This window comes from Apostichopus japonicus, chromosome 18 (assembly GCF_037975245.1).
Source record: "Apostichopus japonicus isolate 1M-3 chromosome 18, ASM3797524v1, whole genome shotgun sequence".
Taxonomy (NCBI): Eukaryota; Metazoa; Echinodermata; class Holothuroidea; order Aspidochirotida; family Stichopodidae; genus Apostichopus; species Apostichopus japonicus.
This window is the reverse complement of record NC_092578.1, coordinates 19,164,119-19,185,452: the sequence shown is the minus strand read 5'-3', so window position 1 is coordinate 19,185,452 and position 21,334 is coordinate 19,164,119. Positions and strand designations below refer to the sequence as shown.

General features: G+C 37.4%; 1 protein-coding gene across 1 annotated transcript; it reads left to right on the top strand.

Moving 5' to 3' along the window:
- The first annotated feature begins 2,605 nt into the window (after positions 1 to 2,605).
- LOC139958495 (uncharacterized) lies at positions 2,606 to 20,820 on the top strand. The gene is made up of 9 exons (XM_071955592.1): positions 2,606 to 3,243; positions 8,529 to 9,237; positions 12,778 to 13,883; positions 14,472 to 14,642; positions 15,603 to 15,793; positions 16,212 to 16,415; positions 16,995 to 17,146; positions 17,652 to 17,783; positions 18,237 to 20,820. Exons 2-9 carry the CDS (start codon positions 8,558 to 8,560, stop codon positions 19,693 to 19,695), a joined length of 4,095 nt encoding a protein of 1,364 aa, XP_071811693.1. The 5' UTR covers positions 2,606 to 3,243; positions 8,529 to 8,557; the 3' UTR covers positions 19,696 to 20,820.
- Positions 20,821 to 21,334: the final 514 nt, after the last annotated feature.

The following is a 21,334-nucleotide window of genomic DNA, read 5'->3' as shown; positions in this document are numbered from 1 at the left end:
AAGTGAACTAAGGTTTGGGAAAAAGTGGGGGGCAAATGCCCCCTCTTGCCCCCCCCCCCCGTAATCCCGCCCATGAACAACAATATGAATTGGAAGAGCATATTTCTCATATTAATAAAACAATAGCCCGTACAAATGGTATTAGTTAAAAAAGCAAGGACAAGCTCTTGAAGAATGTGCTCATGCATAATGCGTTATAATGTTTCAATTCTCAGTTTCCCATCTTAATTATAGCATAAGCCTATTACTAAATGACGAACGCTCACAAGACCATTTAATTGCAAGAAAAGGTTATCAGAATTAATCACATTGTTCCATACAATACTCATAGTGCACCTAAATCTGTTTAAGAACTCCAACATCTTGCATATTTTCAACCTTTTACAGTTATCAACTTGGGATTTGAATTTTATACATGCCAACGTACTCTTTACCAGTCTACTTATAATTCGTTTTTTTGCACATACAACTGCGACTTTCATATAGGCTATACTCGTTCAAAAAACTCTATTCACTTTGCTTACTCAACTGAGGACGAAGATAAACCAAATTTGAAAATTAAATACCACCATAATATAATAATAATAATAATAATAATAATAATAATAATAATAATAATAATAATAATAATAATAATAATAATAATAATAATAATAATAATAATAATAATAATAATAATAATAATAATAATAATAATAATAATAATAATAATAATAATAATAATAATAATAATAATAAAAATAATAATAATGATAATAATAATAATAATAATAATAATAATAATAATAATAATTTTATTCTTATATATGGCTTTACATCAAAGAATAATCTCAAAGCACTTCACAAAATCGCATAAAATAATACAACTTAAAACGATTACAGCTTAAAACTTATTACAGCCTAAAAATATTGCATCCTAAAAATTACAAAATAAATAAAAATAAATAAATAAAATAAAATCAGTGGACTCTTACTAGCAACTTAATTCGTATTTTTCCACATACACTTGCGACTTTCATAGGTACGATACTCGTAAAAACACCCTATTCATATTAATTGCTTACTCAATGAAAAAAAAACTAAACCAAATGCAAATTTACAGTCATATATACGTTATTCTCTGGAATTCCCTTCCAAACAATTTTAAAGATTAAAAAAAATCACTTAAACGTCATATTCAAAGTTCACTGGTCGAGCTCATGTAGTTTTCCTCCGTGCCCAGTTTATTTTCCTCTCTTTTAGAATTAAGAATTATCATATACACATTTATAGGAAGTAAAAGTAGTATATATTTATATATAGTCTATTCCACAATCTTTTGATTTTGATTTTTGCTTGTTCTATATGTTATTTCTATGTTGTAATATTTTTTTATTATTTTTCATCTATTTTTGTATTGCCAATCTGATATCAAACAATCTCTTTTAAGGCTTCACGTAAACTACAAAGGGTACGTCATTTCTCAAAAATAAATAAACTACAACATAACAATTAAAAGGTTATAGATATACAAGCCGTAATAATTAAAGTGTTTTTCCTTTAACGGTCTGCAACATATTCAAATTAATTTTACTATATATGGCAAAATATATCACACTTTAAATAATAACGAGAACTACAGTATATCGAATGTTTTTGCAAACTCCTCAACTGAATTTTCTTCAGGACAAAATACAGGACCAAACTTTAGAGAAATTTCATTTAAAAGAAAGCAGTCCAAATTGTCAGTTGAATTCTTTGTGTGTTTATACTCCTTCACCGTTCCAAACATTCGACCTTCAGGGCCGGCCACCACATTGCATGATGGGAAACCCTGGCCCCTCAGTCCGCTCACAACTGTGAAAGCAAAGAGAGATAAACCATTGGTATAAATTAAGATTTAGCAGACAGTTAATGAATGAATAAGCATCGTTGCATGTGGACTTTAATGGTATGTAAATATGCATTCAACTAGAGATTTCTGAAGATATATAGGAAAAGGAACTTGTCACTACAGTGTGCTGCACAATGAAACAAATGTATTAAAATAACCAACAATACATTGTGTTTAATCATAATAGGAATGGACATTTATAATGCGCCGGTATCCGTCAAAAAAGACGCTCATGGCGCAGTGACACAAACAGTGCGACAGCAAAACATAAAACAGTAAAACATAGTACAAGACAAAAATGCAAGCAAAAATGGGCAACATTGAACAATTACACAGTTTTCATCAGATGAGTCTTGAGAGAGCTTTAAAAGAAGCAAGGGATGGACTGTGTTTTAAATGTTTATGTAGATTCAAAATTTGCATGAGAAAAGTATTAAACCAAATAACGAAATCAACCAACAACTTGAATTAAGACAAACGAATGTGTTTAAAACAACTAACCGCCGAAGAAAGTATCATCCATCGTGAACACAATTGGAAAGCAGCAAACAAATTGTTTACATTAGAAAACAAAATATTTTTTACCCTTTTGGCATTCCATGCATGTCCGATTCGAATCTACAAAATCTCGTTCCATTGCCCTGCGCTGCCAATATTGACCTAGGCGGCTGAGGCTAGGCCATATGCTATACCTTCCCACAATGCAATGTGTCATGTAACAGCACGTCATCAAAATTGAGCTGAGTAAAAGAATGGGAAACGAGAAATCGAACACTGAAATCACTTAAATTTTTGTTGAAAATAAGTCATACACATTTAGGGTTCTGCATAAATCGATTAAGTTTGGCTTGGTTTGGAAAATAAACGTTAAAGAATGGGGATTCCTGAAATATTGCGAGATTGAATCTCGCTCAGAAGGAACTTTTGCATAACGCCCAGTCAACAGAGGCGTACGTACGTAGCTGTTGTTAGTACGGATTAGACTTAGGCTAACAAACTGATAGATTCGGAACTCTCATTTCGTTAACTAACGTTTGCGTCTAGGCAATTTGGAACCATCCTGACTTTGAGAGAACTCTTGAATCTCTTATTCATTAAAAGCGGACCTAGCTTTTCTCCGAGCCAACTCTTTGCAAGATCACGGATTGGAAGGAATTGCATCCTAACACAGTGTGTATAAAAACCATACCTACCCGGATTGGAACCTAGTCTCGCTGACAAGGTCATTGAACTTCTCAAAAAGTTTGTCAAGAGGAACTCTAACAGTAACACAAACTGGAGCTGGTTTAACCAAACCTGATTTCTTTATCGTCTAACAGGATTGAAAAGGAGGAATGGTGGACGGGATATCGCTGGATTTTTTCGTTTGTGTAAGGAACATGTCTTTGCTATTTCATGCCTCGGTTAATGTAAATTAGCCATTTAGTTGTGTCAATCCATGGATGAGTTACCCGATAAATTCTCAGAATTTTGTGTGTGACATGTGGTCATAAACTGCTTAATTTCATGTCTGGGTTGGAAGCTCAGCTTTAGTTTAGGCTAGATGAAAAAGAGTAATCTCCGAGTCCTAACTTGAATTCCTAGAGCAAGGCCTATGCCCAGGCTATCCTATGTTAAGCAAAAAAAGCAACTTACATTTTTACAAGTTGGCCTAGCCTACTTAACTTACTAAAGTACTAGTAGTAGTACTAGGCTAGTCCTAGTAACACTAACAGTAATCACTCGAGCATAGTTGCATCATTACTTTCAGATAGGGCCAAGTTAACTTAGTTAATATGTGGAGTTCAAATTTATGTTGAGCTTAAAACTTAAAAGAAAGACCGTTAGTAGTACCAACAGTGTACAGGCAGCAGGCTAGGCCTAGGTCTTCTTTTTTTAAACCTATAGGCTATCTATTATTCGTTAGACCAAAGCTAACCAAGGCTTACAAGAGTTCCAAAAAATATACTTGCAATGTCACATTTCTTAGTGTTTTCATGGGCCTGGACCACTGTTCCAGCTGCTCAATAATGTTAGGCCTTACTCCTGTCACGGTCTCTAGCCCATTATATGCGGGATTTCTTCCTTCTTAGATAAAGGGTGGTTAAATTAGCTTTTGCTGCAAACTAGTATAAGTACAACCTTACAAGTCAATCTATGTAACTGAACAGTTCATTTCTTACGTTCAGCATCTTCCATGCAGGTTCCACCTGTATTCATTCTGAGGAATTAAGTGAAAAAAATAAACAGATAGCCTAGGCCTACACTAAATATATGCAAAACTGATTGATTAACACTATAAGCTAACCAAGGCCTTAGGTCTGTGTTAAGTTATTCCAAATTTCTTTGCACTGTATCTGATCCTGGTAAGTGTAGTCAATATATTTCAATAAAAATGTAAGCAGCTTGTAATCTTCACTTGGCCTAGCTTGGCCTTATTATTAGCAAATTAAGGTTTGTTGTCAAATTTGCTTTAAGTAGCTATGATTTGGTAATTTATAGCACTTATACAACCTTTTTCCAGTTCTCTGTATCATACCTAATTTAAGGTGAACATCTTTAAGGTGAAAATGGTATTGATCCCCTTAAGTTGACATCAGGGGAGGTTCTGCCACCCTGTACACATGTGGAAGTTTGGGTACAATTATAGAATACAGGGCCATTCATTAACTCTTCCCAGCATCCGGATGCGCGGTGTGTCTGTACATGTCTGTACACGTATGACGCCCTCTAAAATTCCATCACGTATTTCATTTTGACTCCGCATCCGCGCATCCGCGCATCCACCCCGGGAGTACTAGGAAAGGACTTAGATAATTTTCGAAAGTTTACCCATATACGATATACCATCACGTATTTCATTTTGACTCCGCATCCGCGCATCCGCGCATCCACACAAAAAGAAAGAACTGGGATCTGACATTTTATACTCACATACGTACTGGGGTGAGACTGAGCATCCGCGCATCCGGATGCTTAGATAGTATCATCGAGTGGCCCTGTATTCTATAATTACTCCGAAGTTTGAGGGCATTTCCGTGTTTAACCGTTCCATGTTTTTAGTGATGATAGCCATATGCCCACTTTTCTTTATTAACTCCTTCATAAAAGAATATTTTGCAAATGTAAAGATCCAAGACAAAATTGGCACAGTTATATGAAACTTGGGGATACTTGTAACCTTGGTAGCTAAATGAAATACTGGTACTTTCCAAAGATTTGAGATGTGGTTATCTTGATGTAATTGAAAAATCACAAATTGTAGCTAGGATGTTTGGTGGTGTTATTGTATTCATTCAAGACTCACAGTGCTAGTAAACCGAACCTCTTACGATGCTCATTGATAAATTGTGCATTCTCTTTATACTTTATACAATGTTATCAACCTGTAAGCCTGATAAAATGACTTGTAGCACTTTACAGCATAGTCAACCAACTTCTTGAGCATTTATTGAGAAGCGATATGTCTAAACGTTCATACCCATATTCCAGTTCCCTTTAGAATAACCTTCAAATAAAATTGTGAAATTGCTAGAAATTTGTATGCAAATAAAGAGCTGGTATAAGTTCACAGAATCATTTAACCAAATGCATGATAACATTTTCAAAAAAACTCTTATGTGAGTTCTGAAAGATCAAATTATTCCCAGGCAAAAACGGGCAGAGTTCAACAATCATTAGAAACCATTATTTGACTTAATTTCTAGCATATATATTTGGGGACAATAACCTTGTAGACTTGTAACCTTGAAGAAAACTACCCAATACTGTAGAGAAAGAACCTTTTAAAAGTTGCATTTTGAGTTGAATTTGTTGTTGTCTAGTGTTGTCACTAGTCATCATACTTTATCAGTAAGGGAAAGTAAGACCTGAACCTGAAGAGTGAAAACATTTTCTCTTATTTTAATCCACTGAAATGACATTGAATCTGTGTAAACTGTAGAATAAAAATTCTACAGTTTATTGAAGTAAATATTTAAAGACTGGTTAGGATCAAACAAATGGTTGTACATACCACATAAAGTTTTATTTAGACCGAGGGATATAGATTTATGCATAAACATTGATCCCTGTGGTCATAGTCATAAGTTATCCCAGTGCAAACATAACACTTTAGGTACAAGTAGAGTTGCCCATACATTGAACAAAGTGAATACTTCTGACTAAGGGGGGTAAGAAGTGGTCAGATGAAGGAAGCAACTTTTCCTTTGTGTATAAGTGATGCAACATGAGTAGTCAAATTTGCATGTGACAAAAATAGATAGTGCGTCATCCGGGAATCACAACAGCTTTGTTAGTAATGAGAATGTAACAGGAAGGAAATGCATCATTCAAAATTGTTACCATGGGCATGGAGTGAGTTGAGTAGATGCCTGATGCTGTTTGTATTGTGTCAGTATGCTAAGCTGATCTGATTTGTTTGCAGTGTGTAACAATGGGAACTCGATCTGATGATCCATTTTCTAAATTTCATGGGAATTTGCAGCCAAATGTTTCTCATAACAGAATTGGACCGAATTGTTTAGTAGTTTATAAACACTTCACTTCTAATAAATTCACTTGAAATAATTAGATACATGATAATAAGCTATGATTGTGTGCCATATAAGAAGCAATGATAATAGCATGTGTGTTTGTGAAGCCCACGTATATACGTGATAACTGAACGTGTTACTTTGATATACACACCCAATGTTCAGTACAAGAACCCTCCTGAAATTGGTTGAAATTGAAGGACTTTTGAAGTCAGCAGAGCTCAGAATCAGACTAAACTTGTGAACTTGCTTATAAGTATGAATAAGCTTGATAATTGATAAACACAAAAAAATTAACAGCTGGCTATAGCTTGGATGAAACTGCATACTTGTCATGTACAATAGAACCACCTTACAAAGTCGAAGAAGGCTATTGTTTTTAATGGAGTCAAAGTTCATTTGAAGTAAAAATGTTTCAAGTCTGATACCTGGTAAATCGAGATTTCTGAATGTGGTGCTGCTTTAAACTTCATAGTTGGTATGGTCATCCAAGTAAGTCAGTTGGAAACCACATAGTTTTTGTCATCTCAAAACTCAAAGACCATTTGATGTGAACATAGGTCAAGTCCTTGAACCTTGATCACTCCAATAGAAAAGCTTGGATGAATGTCATACTTGGTATGTGGATCAACCTAATTGCAGGAACCCTAGAAGATTTCTGTAAAGGTCATAGTTCAATTAGAAAAACCAGAGGTCACAGTGCGAGAACATTGTTTACACATTGAATCCAAACATAAAGCTTGGATGAACCACAAATGTTCAGTAGTATGTTCAGAATGTTCAGAACCACAAATGTACAGTACTGTAGATCCACCTTGGTGAGACTGAGTACAAGATATCTGTGGAAGTCAAGGGCATTTGAGGTTAACAGAGGTTAAAAGGGTGAAAACCTTGTAAGGAAAGTGGTTAAATTTTAGACTTGTTGTGTAGGTCAAAAGTGCATGAACAATGTTGCTGAAGTGAATAATGGCTTAAACTAATTTAATAGTAGAAAAACAAAAAGCGTGTGCACTGTTACATCAAAGAAGTTTCACGTAAAACGCGACAAGACTTCAAGTAGCATTGTTATTTTCCCAATCGGTTACAGTAATAGCCTTGTATGTAAGTGCAATCAAGGAACTATTCTTTGGAATAAATTTGATTGAGGGTTCTTTGTTGATATCAAATTTTGCTATATATATATACTAAAGGCTATATGATCTTGCCTAATGATGAACACTGCCCAAAATGAAAAGATACTAAAGTTGCATAAAATCTGAAGAGGAAATTAGTGGGGATTAGATTTGTGAATTGTACAGATTGGTGTTTGACTTGAATGAAAATACCTACAGTGAAGCGCCATTGGGGTTGGCTTTATAAGTCAACATCTGATAAGTCAACATCAAAAAGTCAACATCAAAAAGTCACATAAGTATAAGTTGAAAGTCAACATCAATAAGTCCACATCTGAAACATATAAACATATGAAAGTGGTCTAAAAAAAACTGTAAATTGTCTGAAAGTGACTGTAAATGCAATCAATAATGTTGGCTTTAAAATGGGGTTTTCAATCTTAAAATGATGCCTCTGTGAGCTGTACATGTTGAACTGAATCTGTTTTCTGACATAGTTACAGAAGGACAGAGTACTCTGTAATAATTGAGTGATAACTGATATTGTCAGATGGTTAGGAAGGAAAGTTAATAAGGTGCTGTTGCAAGTGAAAGGTGAAAAATGTCTGATAAAAAGCATTAAGGCTCCAATGTTCCTATGTCACCCATTTTGGTGTTTCCATAGAATTCAGTAAAATCACTATTTCTTCTGTGAAACAAAAACTTGAATGAGGTGAGCTATGGTACTGTAACTTAATGATATGTTTGGTCTCAATTGAAAGCATTTTGCTGAAATATGCACGATCTGCAGAATACTGAAGTTTAACATGCAAATCTTGCGAGTTAATTATGTGATGCCTTACTCCCACCAGAGATTAGGGTATGATACTTGATCAATAAAAACTACATTTATGGTAATATTTTACGTATTACATCGATGTATTGAGTACATGGTGTAGTAGACAGTTCATATGTCAAATCATGTTTCTTTGTAAGTGTTTTATTTGTCTGCAATATTCCCATGGTTTTTCCCTTTCTTTGTCTCTACAGTTATCTGACCTTATGAACTGAAGGACAGGATGCCATCCCACAGAAGGCATAGCCCAGTATCACCAGGGCACCATCATCATGGTCACAGGTCATATCGCATGGAGAGTCCACAGCCGGAGAAGCCACGGAAACACAAAAAGTCCAGACACAAGCACAAGCGAGAGAAGTCACGCCTGGACTCCCGGCGAGAGAACGTGCCAGTGAAACCTTTGGTCGAGTACGATGCGATAAGTAGCGAAGAAGAAGACTATTCGGAGAGCCCAGTGTCCGTTGACCAGGTCTCCCCTGACCCAGAGGTCATTAAACACGTCCGCAGCTTGTCGCCAGGAACTGCCATAAAGCAGTATCGAACTCTGGCAGTCCGCAACTCCCCCCATTCCACCCACCGGTCTTCCTCTAAGTCAAGACACAGGGCCAGGTCACCCCCAAGGGCCTATCGCCCTCGAAGCCCTAGTCCCGAACCCCCAAAGGCATATCGTGATATGTCAGACAATCCAGATTTTAAGTATAAGCCCGAGCGAAGCAAAAGTAGTAAACGTAAGAGATCACGATCTCCTTCGCCATACAGACAAAAGACCCAAGAACTTGTTAAATTGATGCCCAAGCGGAGCCCCAAGAGGCGTGCAAGTCCAGAAGGAGACTATTATGACAGTAGGTCGGAGTACAGAAGATCACGCAAGCATGCCAGTAGCAGAAGCCCTAGTCATAGGTTAGTATCTGGAAATAACACAAGACTGTGTGCATAGTAGTAGTTTGACAGTTTTCTTGTTTGCTTTATATGTCTTTCCTCAATCTATGGATTTTATAATTGTAAGTTTGCAGTAGGCTCATTGTTAGAGTACAGTAACCTGGTGGGAGGTTGTAACTCCCAGCATAGTAGGCAAGGTGTTGCACTCGAAAGGTATTTTTCAGTAAGAAATCATAAGCAAGAACATATTCAATACAGTTACAGCTTATGCCTCAACATGAAGTAACAATCATCCCAACACCTGGAAAGCCATTTTGCTTTATCTACAGTACAGTATTAAAGCAATTGCAATTGGATGACTCTTCACCATCGTACTATACCATTTTACACAGAAAGTGAAATTTTGCAGCCGTAATCCAAAATAATCCCTTCCCATGTCCCTTTCCTGGCCTTCTCTCCCCTGAAAAGAAGAAAGACCTAGGTATCTTTTGTTAAGTAAAGGCTAAAAAATAAACTCTAACTTACAGTATTGATTGATGTGTTTCTTTGAACAATTTGCTATCATTGTAGGGTAAAGACATGTTTCAAATTGCTACTACAGCTACAGTAGGGCATGACCGTATGAGAGATAAATTGCTCTCTTTTAAACACATACTTTCTCAACAACTTTTATACTCCAAAGGGGGCAACCACTACAGTGGAGAATGGTCAGCATACCAAAACATTGACAAATTTTATTTCATAACCCACCTAATCTTTTGCAGTATAAGAGCATTTCGGGAAAGGTAGTTCCATTGACAAGAGTACCATTGGGACTAGATCAGGTTGGGGGAACATGCATTTCACAAACTATATGTAAAAACAGAATTAAAATTTGCTTTCTGTTTTAGTGGAATGTGTGCCTTTACAAGGCTTTGTGAGAGAATATTTCAATTGCAACCCATCATCCTGTATTTTCGAAATTAAATTGTGAAGTGTACATAACCTAATATGTTGCCTGGTGATAGGCAGTTCGAGGCTGCGTGGCTCAGGTCTTTCTCGACACAATGGCACTGTCCAGTGTTGAGCTTCGCTGAATCGCTGTAGTATAAATATTTGTTTGATGAAGGAATCATTTTGTGGTATCGTAGCTAACTGCCATTTCATTTTTTTTTATACAAATCATGAAGACATGCTTAGTTAGTCCTCAGCTCTTTGTAGGAACCATGTTATTCAGCTCTTCATGCTATGCAAAATAAAATTAATTATGCAAATTAAATTCAGTTAACTAGAAAATGTGTTTATGATAATATCATTTAGCTTTATTGGTCACCTTCAGTTAGCAGGCAACAAGTGACACTTAATGTTGCCATGAAGGTTGTAGTACTCTGCAGACGGTTAGATATCTTGGCCACATTGTGTTTGATCAAGGAAACCAATCACTGCTTGGACACAGAGATGAGCAACATTAACATCTGTATCCGTTGCTGCAAAACAAACTACCCATTAATTTATTCTATTCATTGTTGTTATACAAGTTTGTTATCTTAGTTTGGCTAGCAAATCATCATGATGCATTAGAGCTGCTATATTGTTTGCGAAATAGTATGGCTATTGATCAAACTGAGTTTCCATGATTTTTTTCACCATATTTATAAATGTTGTTTAGTATTAAATTAATGATTTTCTATTTGATTGTAAATAACACAAGTTATGCCATATCTTCATTACCTGCAATTCACAGCAAATCAGAACTTTCCCTAATTATCTGCTATTCATTATTGAAATGAGTGTAGACTAGTCATTAATGAAAATAAATCTTGCCATAATTTCCTGATAAAAAATATGAAATACTGACCAATGTTAGTAAACTGTTCTAGAGATTCCTTTGAATGGTTTAAAATCACACCCAGACATAAGAACAACATTGGTTGTAGTCATGTTTCATAGGCTGCATTATTTGTATGCTGTTTTGTTTGTTAATTCTTACAGCCCGTTGGTCTTAGCATAGTTAATGATGACATTAGTTTATTGAATTTGGCAGGCCTTTGTTAAAAAAAATTGTTTTTCTCCAAGTGCCTTAAAAGTGCAGACACAACAGTATATATTTCTGTAGAAAGTATTACAGAATGTTTTTTTTTTAATTATAGCAATGAATGCCTTTTCCACCTTAATGACATAGAAGGAAACACCCATTGTTTGTCATAAATTTAAAACAACACAAAGTTAGGACAATCGCTTTTTCGTTTGTTTGTTTGAAACAAGGGAGATGCTTGGCCATTATCCAGCAATCACCTCTTTCCACTTCATAACGGAATCACTCTGTAGTTAAAGGAAGCTCAATATTTAAAATAATTTCTGCAATACTTGAATTTGACATTATAGTTTTTTGTAACGTAAAGTAACGCTATGGAAGCAAGTGAAAGAATTTGCTTTTGCTTTGCCAAGTGTGTTGCTAAAGATGTCATCTCCTTCACTTCCTCTCTTCACTAGATGATGAATGTACTCGAAATTATAAAAACAAAGGACTTGTTGTAATGCACAGAATAATTGAGTGTTCAAATTTTGTGTAGCAGTTTTGAAGCCTCTGAGCTATATTTCTTATAAAATACTACATGTGGTCCCCATTGAACAGCTACTTTACACCTTTGTACAAGGTTGTATATCAATTTGTCAATTTTGCTCTGCGATACTGGATAAATTCCTACTTGGCAGTAAAGCATTTGCTCCGTATGATAGTTATTCCAGTAGCAAGTTTTGCATGGTAGCATCAAGGTTTCTAAACTTTATGTAATTTCTTTGTCATGACATAATTCTGGCAAGGATCTATGTGGTTGATGCATGATATAGTCAAGATAACACTCCCATGGTTTATCAATTGCAAATTGGCTATCAACAGTAACACAGATGTGATTCTGAAGAAATTATTCACTCTTACATGGTAGCACACTGTTCATGGATGATTCCACCAGAGTGAATAGTGCACGACTATGTTTTTTCTTCATACTTCGTACTTGAGAAGGCATTGTTGACAGTGACTACCCAGTCTTTAACTGATTTTGTAGTTGTAAAACTAATTAATTCCTTTTCTGGTGGAAATTTTCACTGCTTTGCTTTGTCAAATGTAATTGCTTACTGATGATGTACGTATGTGACAGGGAGAGGGAGGGAACATGTTTTGGATTGAGGGATCTGACCTTCAGAGCACATTTTGGTGTGCATATATTGTACCTTCATTGATATAGTTAGTCTTTGAATGTATAAGCTAACCACCCAGAAATGACAGACATATTCACTCAGCACTCCAAGCCTTTGGATTTGGGTAACATACTCACTTTCTGTATATCAGATCTTTTGCTCTAATTGTGAAGACTTTGATGGTTTCTATCACGGAACCATATTTTTCATTCTATTTTTAAATTTGAGAAATCAGGGCTTCTGTCATAGTGATTGCATTTACAAATACTTTTGCCTGTTTAATTGTGACTTTTTGAGTTTTTGCAAATTGCCCAACTTTCCAAACTAAGCAGACTTGATGATTGTGACCTCATTCATTTCTTAATTCATGTTTCATTTTTTCAGAAAAAGATCGAGAAGGTCAAGGTCAAGGTCATCTAGCAGTTCCAAACACAAAGTATCCAGGAGAAACAAATCGCGATCTAGATCGAACTCTCGGAACAGTCCGCAGCCTAGATCACGCCATATACGAGGCAGTAGTGGTAGCCTAGATTTAGACAGTGCTAAGTATCACATGGGACTGTTTTCAGAATTGAGCAAGCACCACAGGGAGAGACTAGAGACGGCCCGGTTGAAAAAGTCCGAGTCTGCTCAGTCCTCTCCCGTACCCGTTCCAAAGGCCAGCAGCGCAAAGCAAAAGTTTGCCAAGGATAACGGTGACGAGGTGGAAGTGATTGATGACGATGAATCTGAAGAAGGGGAGGTTGATGACGATGAGGAAGAAGAGGAAGAGGAAGATGAGGAGGAGGAGGAAGAAGAGGCAGGAGAAGAGGAAGACGAGCAACATCTCCAGCTGGAAGAACAACTAAAGGAGATGACCAAGTCATCAGCAGCCAAGAAACGGGTCCAAGGACCGAGTATAGAATCGTCTCCCGCAAGGACTGTCACCGAAGCCCCAAAGCCCATATCGTCCTCGCTCTCCTCGAACAAGTTGCCAAACCTTATCATCAAGAAGGATCTGAAGAAGGAGCAGTCACCACTGAACAGTAAACCAGTAATTAAGAGAAGCAACTCTCCGCTGAAGTTGATTTCTGATTTGCCGATGCCCCCTATCGTCCATTCCCCGGTCAAGAAGGAGTTAAAGAAGGAAGAGTCCAAACCTAGGCCCTTGATTTCAGACCTCCCGATGCCACCTTCCTTACCGGTGGCAGAAAAGAAGCCGTCTGAGTCAACAAAGTCGCCAAGAGTGAAATCAGAAAAGCCCACCCCTTCCCCCAAGGTGACCCCTCAACAGACATCTCAGACCACACCGCCGGGGGGTAAGGCATTTGGAAAAGGCAAGACATCTGAGGTTGGCAGAGTCAAGCGCGAGGCCATCCGCAAGAAACGAGCAAAGCTGTACGGGAGCACGGCGTCGTGGGGTGAGAGATCGGTGGAGACGTACGAAATTATCAACCCTGTAGGAGAGGGCACGTACGGTCAGGTCTATAAGGGAAGAGACAAAGATACTGGTAAGAATTTCTCCTTTTCTTTCTCTTTATATTGAAGATCAGGGGAAGGGTAGGGACGTGTGTTTGAGGGAATCAATATTAGGGGATACTATGTGTTGTCGAAAATGGGTGTCAGTGTATTGAAAAACATTATGTTCGTGATGGGAGGTATGTTTGCCAACATACCTGCCCCTTAGCTCCACCGTTGCCCTAATGTTAACAAGCAGTTGACAGCAGCATCTTGTCTGGTCTGGACAAATGCTAGTGCATATGATTTAGTTGTCAGAGTTGAGAGTTTGTATTTGACCTCAGGAGAGGTCAAATAGTTTCAAGTCACAGGGATAATTAACATTAATTAATTTGAATAGTTTGTTCCTTGTCCATTTGTGATCATTTGAAATTAAGGGTAATTAGATAAACTAGATCTAGAATGCTGTTGAAGAACTCTTTTTCTTTGGGTGGGAGGGGGGGGGGGAGGAGGGGTATTAGAAAAGCAAAATACAATTGTATTTTAATAATACCATTGATATATTGCCAGTTAATGCAGTTTGTTCATTAAAGGGAGTTGTTTACTTACTTTTCTCTTTTGGTTTGTATTTGGTTTTCCAGGAGAATTAGTTGCCTTAAAGAAAGTGAGAACGGACAATGAGAAAGAAGGTTTCCCAATTACAGCAGTCAGAGAAATCAAAATACTTAGACAATTAAATCATGCAAGCATAGTGAAACTTAAGGAGATAGTTACCGATAAACAAGATGCATTGGATTTCAAGAAAGATAAAGGTATGTATGTTTGGTTTTTTCTTGATAATTTAAGCTTTTTGACCAACTTTTAGACGTCGCAACCGACTCCAGTCGATCTTTCTAAATTACAAAAATAACACGTAATTACGCACACAATACAAACCAGGTTTACAGTTGGAAGTTAAGGATTGCATGCCATCCTTGTTATCTTCAAAATTCCTAAAGTGGAAATTTGAATTAAAAATGATAGTTTTCTACAGTTAGTTCTCAGTGGCTAATGGTCATTAATTACCTTTACAAATAAACCAGTAGTTTGTAGTCATTTTAAGTGGGAAATGAACAGGCTTGTATATTTTGTTTGACTGCTTAGAGTTGTAACAGTGGAATCAGTTAGTGACTCTACTAGGATGACAATAACAACCTTGAAATCATTTTGACACTAAACAGAGTTTCAGATATATTTAGTGAAGAGATATGAAAGCATCTGTTTTGACACTAATACCACAACAAGGTGACAGTACGTTTTTTGTACTTTTGCATCTACCCTTGACGATAGACTTTACATTGCAACTATAACAGCTTTACAATAGCAGCTGCTCCAATTTTGGGCAGTTTTGAGAAAGTCACCGAACATTATTAATAGTTGAATGGGATTCATTGAACTACAAGTATAGTATGGTAGCCTTTAATCAGACTGTACCAGCAAATGAATGTAACTTAAAGCTAATTAATCCTACTATTAATCCTTTGATTCTGACACCTTTTTCATGGTAGTAATTAGTCACTTGCAGCAAATTCAGAAAATGTTCACATTCCTAGCATTTTGTCTGGAATTGAAGTTTGCCTAGTCAGCTAGCTATCAAATTTTAATAGTAATATCAAGACTCCCCACAAATGAATGCAAATTGTGATCTAGAGTTTGAGCATAATTTCTGACAATATCTGACAAGATTGTCACAACAATCGCTGAGTGTAATCATGTTTTGTTCTTTGTTTTAGGTGCCTTTTACTTAGTATTTGAATACATGGATCATGATTTGATGGGGATATTGGAATCTGGTCTGGTGAACTTCTCAGACGATAACATCAAATCTTTCATGAAGCAGCTGTTAGATGGTCTCAGCTATTGCCATAAGAAGAATTTCCTACACAGAGACATCAAGTGCTCAAATATTCTTCTGAACAATAGAGTAAGCTATTGTTTTTGTTTTTAGCCGCCTTTTTAAACATTTGAACTCAGCCTGAAACTTGTTTAAGTTAGACCTGGTATTTGACAAGCGGAGCTGGTTGAAATAAACCATCATAACTTTCTCTTTGAAAGTATTTCTCAAAGTTTGGAAACAAAACCTGTAAATCCTGAGTAACCCTGGAATATATGATCTTGTGCCTCGTAGTTGGTTAAATTAAATTTCTGTTTGTCTTTGTAGGGATTTTGGTAGTATTGATTTCCCTGAAATAGCAGATTTCTTTTTCACATTTGGATGATCCATTTTGTTAGGAAGTGAAGCTTCTTCAGAGTGGTATCGCTCTCAAAATATATGTCATCTACATGAATTTGTCGTTTTGAATACGGCCAACCTTTGAACCTTGTTTGATTTTTCAAAACAGGGTCAGATCAAGTTAGGAGATTTTGGACTCGCCAGATTATATCACGCAGATGACAAAACGAGGCCTTATACGAACAAGGTCATAACCCTCTGGTACCGTCCGCCAGAGTTACTATTAGGAGAAGAGAGGTACGGCCCAGCGATAGATGTGTGGAGCTGTGGGTGTATTCTGGGCGAACTATTCACCAGGAAACCCATCTTTCAGGTAAGTCCTTTTTGTACAGCTGTGTTTACTACTTAACATGGATAATGTTGTTCAGGAGATGTCTTCCCCATACAGTCTAACAACATTAATGTATGTCACAAAGCACCCCAATATCATCCATGTTTTTATTGATCCTCTTTCGAGTCCATGTGTGCAATCTCATTCTCCATTGGTTAGTTGCACAAGTGGTATGCTAGACTTGCACACTTTGTGCCAAGACCATCTCAAATGCTTTGTGAAGTTTTAGCACTGAGACCACCTTTTGTTGGTCGGTGTATACTGTAACTGTGACAATGGTGCTGCCTCTCATGAGAATGCCACTAGAGGTGTCTGAAAGTTTGAGAAAGTCTTCTATGTCTTAAATGGAAGCAGACAGCAATAGTTCAAGCTATTTGTAAACTTTTAATGCCATAATGCAACATGAAGCTTTAATAAAGGCAACTTTTCAGCACAAAAGCCCATTAGGTTAGGTAGTCCTGTGCAGAAGTGTTCTGGGAAAGATCTGTATTGGAGGTAGAAATCCACTCATTATTCCATGGTGTTGTTAAATGTCATTTGTCCTTTTTTAACTGTTTACAGGCAGTGCAAGAGATGGCTCAGCTTGAGTTAATCAGCCGGCTGTGTGGCTCCCCCACACCAGCTGTCTGGCCGAATGTCATCCACCTTCCACTCTTCCATACCTTCAAGGCAAAGAAGAATTATACACGAAAACTTAGAGAAGAATTTAGTCTGTAAGTCACTTATGATGTGTGGGTTTCATTAACATTTCCCATTTGTGTCATGAAAAGTTGGTTCTTGAGGATTTGCTCTTCATAGACTACATATCATGATGGTTTTTCTCAAAGCACATTTATATTATGAAGATTTTGCAAGCCTAATGTACAGAAATGTCAATCTGTGAGATATTACTGGAGAGACTTTTAAGTTAGTTGAGCATGTGTTTGTTACACTGTTTCCACACACAAACAAGCAATATTGTCCGATATTAACAACAAATTTGCAAGATGAAAAAATTTGCAAGATTTGTGATTCAATTTTAAAGAATATTTGTTTGATAATTAGTTATGTTAAGATTAAGACATCTTTTGGTATTGATGGTTAGTGGTTACATTATGAGATTGATAGAAGTTGAATTTAGAACTACACGTACAGAACTGTGTAAAATTATGGGTCATTTGGATGGTAGTTGTATTGATATTTATTTAAAATTTTTATCTATTTGCTGCCCTCTTGTAGTTTACCAAAACAGGCTCTGGACTTACTAGATCGGATGCTTGTCCTGGATCCGGAGAAGCGTATCACGGCCACCGACGCATTGAATTGCTCATGGCTGAAAGGAGTAGATGTTACCAAGATGCCAGCACCAAAGTGAGTTACAAACTTTTCCCTATTTTTTATATTTTATGTTTTTTTATGTTGGTCTTCCATTTTAACAAAAGGGGTGAACTTCAGGCTAGCCACTGCTGATTATTAAAGTCTATGTTGTATATGTTGATATCTGTAAACAAAATATGACTGGATAGATTGTATGGAGTTTTACATCACACCCGTTGTCATATTTTCACGCCCCCTTTGATTGTACTTTTGAAAGAGCCAAAGAAAAGAGAATCCTAGCTTCTGTAATGACTCATGTACAGTACACTGAGCAGGACTTGTCATGTGGTAAGTATTAATTTAAAGTTGTATAACTATTGATTAAATTTTGATGGATGATAATGATGAGATTGATGTAACATGCTCTTTTTTTCTTCATCCCCCCCCCCCTTAACTTGCCAAGTTTCTCTTTGTTATTGCTTGATGTCTTTGCATCCCCTTATCTAGCCTCCCACATTGGCAGGATTGTCATGAGATGTGGAGCAAGAAACGTAGACGCCAAGAGCGACAACAGCAACAACAGCAGCAGCAACAGCAGCAGCAGCAACAGCAAGCTGGTCAAGGTAGCCAGCCGGAGGCAACCCTGTCCAAGCAGGCTCGCAAAGAGGCAGCAGGGCTGGGGTTGGTCTCCACCGATGATAAAGTGGAGATACCAGGGATTGGTGGTGGCGGTGATCAGCCACATTCAAAGTCAAAGCCGGTGGAGGAAACTAAGGAGACCCCCGTGCCACAGAAGGCTGCGGTTTCCAAAAAGGAACCTCGCTCTGAGGCGAAACCACCAACCAAGGACAAATTGTTAACCCTGATCAACATGTCCAAGGATCAGCCATCGTTAGATATCAACAAGTTAGCAGAGGCAGTGAATGTCAAAGTTGATCCCACCACCATTGAACTCTTGAAAAACTTGAACATGCAGCTGATTTTAGCGGCTGCCGCCAGCAAGCAGGGAGAGAAGCAGGCTGAATCGAATGCAGCTGCTCATCTGATGGATATACTAACCTCCAAGTCATCAGGCAAAGCTGAGAAGAGTTCCCACTCCAAGGCAGACAACGCCCCGTCTTCCGCCAAAGAAGAAGCTTCGAGATCTAACATGAGCAGCCTACAACAATCAGTTTCCACTCTATTTGGTAAGCCAATGAATTCTGCTGGTTCCACAGAGGCCCCAATCCCGTTTCTTCTTGATAGTGATAAGGAGTCCCGAACAAGCAGTGTACTACAGGATGAGTCACAGGATTCCCTTCAGAGGTCTCACTCCAACACTGGATTCGAAACTCAAATGAGTTACGATTCCAATCAGTCCGAACAGGTAGACACGTATGAAGGAATTGATGAGGGGGATGATTCGGTGTATAGTCAATCAGGTAGTAGTAGTATGTGGAAACCCCCCACCCCAGATGGACCCCCTCCACCAGATTCACCCGAACAGGGTACAGGCGTTACCCATGAGGCAGACTTTTCCTTGGCTACCCCTGGAGTCAAAGCTGCCCTCATGCAAATGCTTCAGGGTAAACCGTCCGGGTTAGGAGAAGATGCCTCTCTCTCCCCTTCTCAATCTTCGTCATACAGGGAAGAGGGGAACACCATAGACAGTGAAGAAAGGGGCCCTAGACCCGAACAATCTTTTAACGATAATTCCCACAGTTCCTCCTTCCGGGAGAGATCTTTGCCCGAACAAGATTCTAGTTACAGGCAGAGGCATTATGGGTATGATTCTGACAGGGGCAGCAGACCAGATCTGTCTTCAATGAGTAGTAGGGATAGAGGTCCAGTGTTGTCAATGCCAGAGAGGGGAGGATCAGTTATGGATGGTAACTATAGTAGAATGGCTGGCAGGGGTTCAGTAGGGCCCAGACAATACGGGAGGGGTCGATCCTTGGGGGCAGGTCCCGGGACAGGATGGAGGTGACCTGTCAGCAATTTAAAAGTGATGTGTTTATATAATATACTTGAAAGGAACACTGGAGCTGACGGAAAAACGAATTTTGAACAAGGTTTTCAGAAATGTGAAGATCATGTCATCTAGGGTTAACTCTCGACGACAAGGGAAAATGTTTCAATTTTGCTCTCTGTGTATTGCCAGCTGTAGAAAATGATTTATGCAGTACCATGGCCAGAGAGGATATTTGTGATCATATAGCTACAGACTACAGTGTGAGAACTCTTCCAAAAAAAGATCAATATTTAGTGTCTTGAAATGTGTTAGGTTCTAATGTCATGAAAGCAAGTACTAATGCAAACTTTGCAAGGTTTGAGACCTTGGAGGAAATATCATGTGAGGTACTTCTTGATATAAGTTACAAATGGAAGTATATTTTCTGTGCCTGATGGAACAAAACAAAATGGATCTCCTGGTCTATTTCAGCTATTTCCTCTCAAGAGATTATAAAGAAATGGTTGATCATGAAGCAGTGTCAACGGTAAATTTTTTAGTGTAGCACACAGATATTGATAGATTATTATTCTGAAATGCATTACAAAAGTAAAAATTTGATCAGACATGTAATGAAACTATTTATTACAAGAATCACCTAGAGAATGATATTCTCTTTATAGTCAATATTTCATGATCCATATTTCATAATCTATACCTGACAGACAAATCTAAAATGAGCTGAACTCTTCTGATGCGATTTCCATGTGATGTAATACCTTCCTCTATATATATCCACATTTGAGTTACCAAAGCATCAAATAACTTTTTTTTTTCAGGTTGATTATCAAAAAATATGTTTGTCAGTTTTGTAGGCATTTGGTAAATTCTTGCCCTTTTTCTGACATCCCCATCCCCCCCCCCCTTGTTTTTGCTTTCTCTCTTTAAAGTTGATGTTTATAACAGCTGGTTTTGTTTGCAACGTGACAATTGTCAAGCAGGTACATTTGCACAAAACTTCATTGTGAATTTGTGTCACAACATTGTGTCTTAATAGATGTTGTATATGGTACAAGAGGCCTTTCCCCTCTGAAATCAAATAGGCAACAGTTTTAGTCAAGACTTTTGATATTTTCAAAACGTCATTGAGTGATGATGCTAATTTACCAGCCTCATGCACCATTTGGGACGGGAAAAAAATACTTTGTAGCTTAATGCTGGCTATATATATATATATATATATATGTACATGTATATATATATATATATATATATATATATATATATATAATGTGGACAGGTCAGAAGGAAAAATTGTGGCAGTGAATTTATCAAACTTAGTTTTGTTGTTTCTCACAAAAGACAACATGACATCTGTCTCTTCTTGGAAATTTCAGTAAGTTATGATATAATTAAGATGTTAAAATTATTATTAATTTTTTTTGGGGGTGGGGGTGGGTTGGGGGAAGCTTGAATGAATTAGACTGATTGACATCAGTCTTGAAGTTGCAATGATGGACTGAAAGTGACACAAATCTGTCCAGTTTGTCCAAGAAATGGTGTCAAAATTAGTAACATGGATTTGTTGATTTAATTTTGAACTTAGGAAATGCTTTAACATTGTCCCATTTTTCACCCTGCACTTCCCCCATGCTGAGCATGACAGACTTGACAC

Coding starts and splice junctions, on each gene's coding strand:
- LOC139958495 (XM_071955592.1), top strand. CDS start 8,558: ATGCCATCCCACAGAAGGCATAGCCCAGTATCACCAGGGCACCATCAT. Junction 9,238..12,777: donor AGCAGAAGCCCTAGTCATAG/GTTAGTATCTGG, acceptor TCATTTTTTCAG/AAAAAGATCGAGAAGGTCAA. Junction 17,147..17,651: donor CTTAGAGAAGAATTTAGTCT/GTAAGTCACTTA, acceptor GCCCTCTTGTAG/TTTACCAAAACAGGCTCTGG.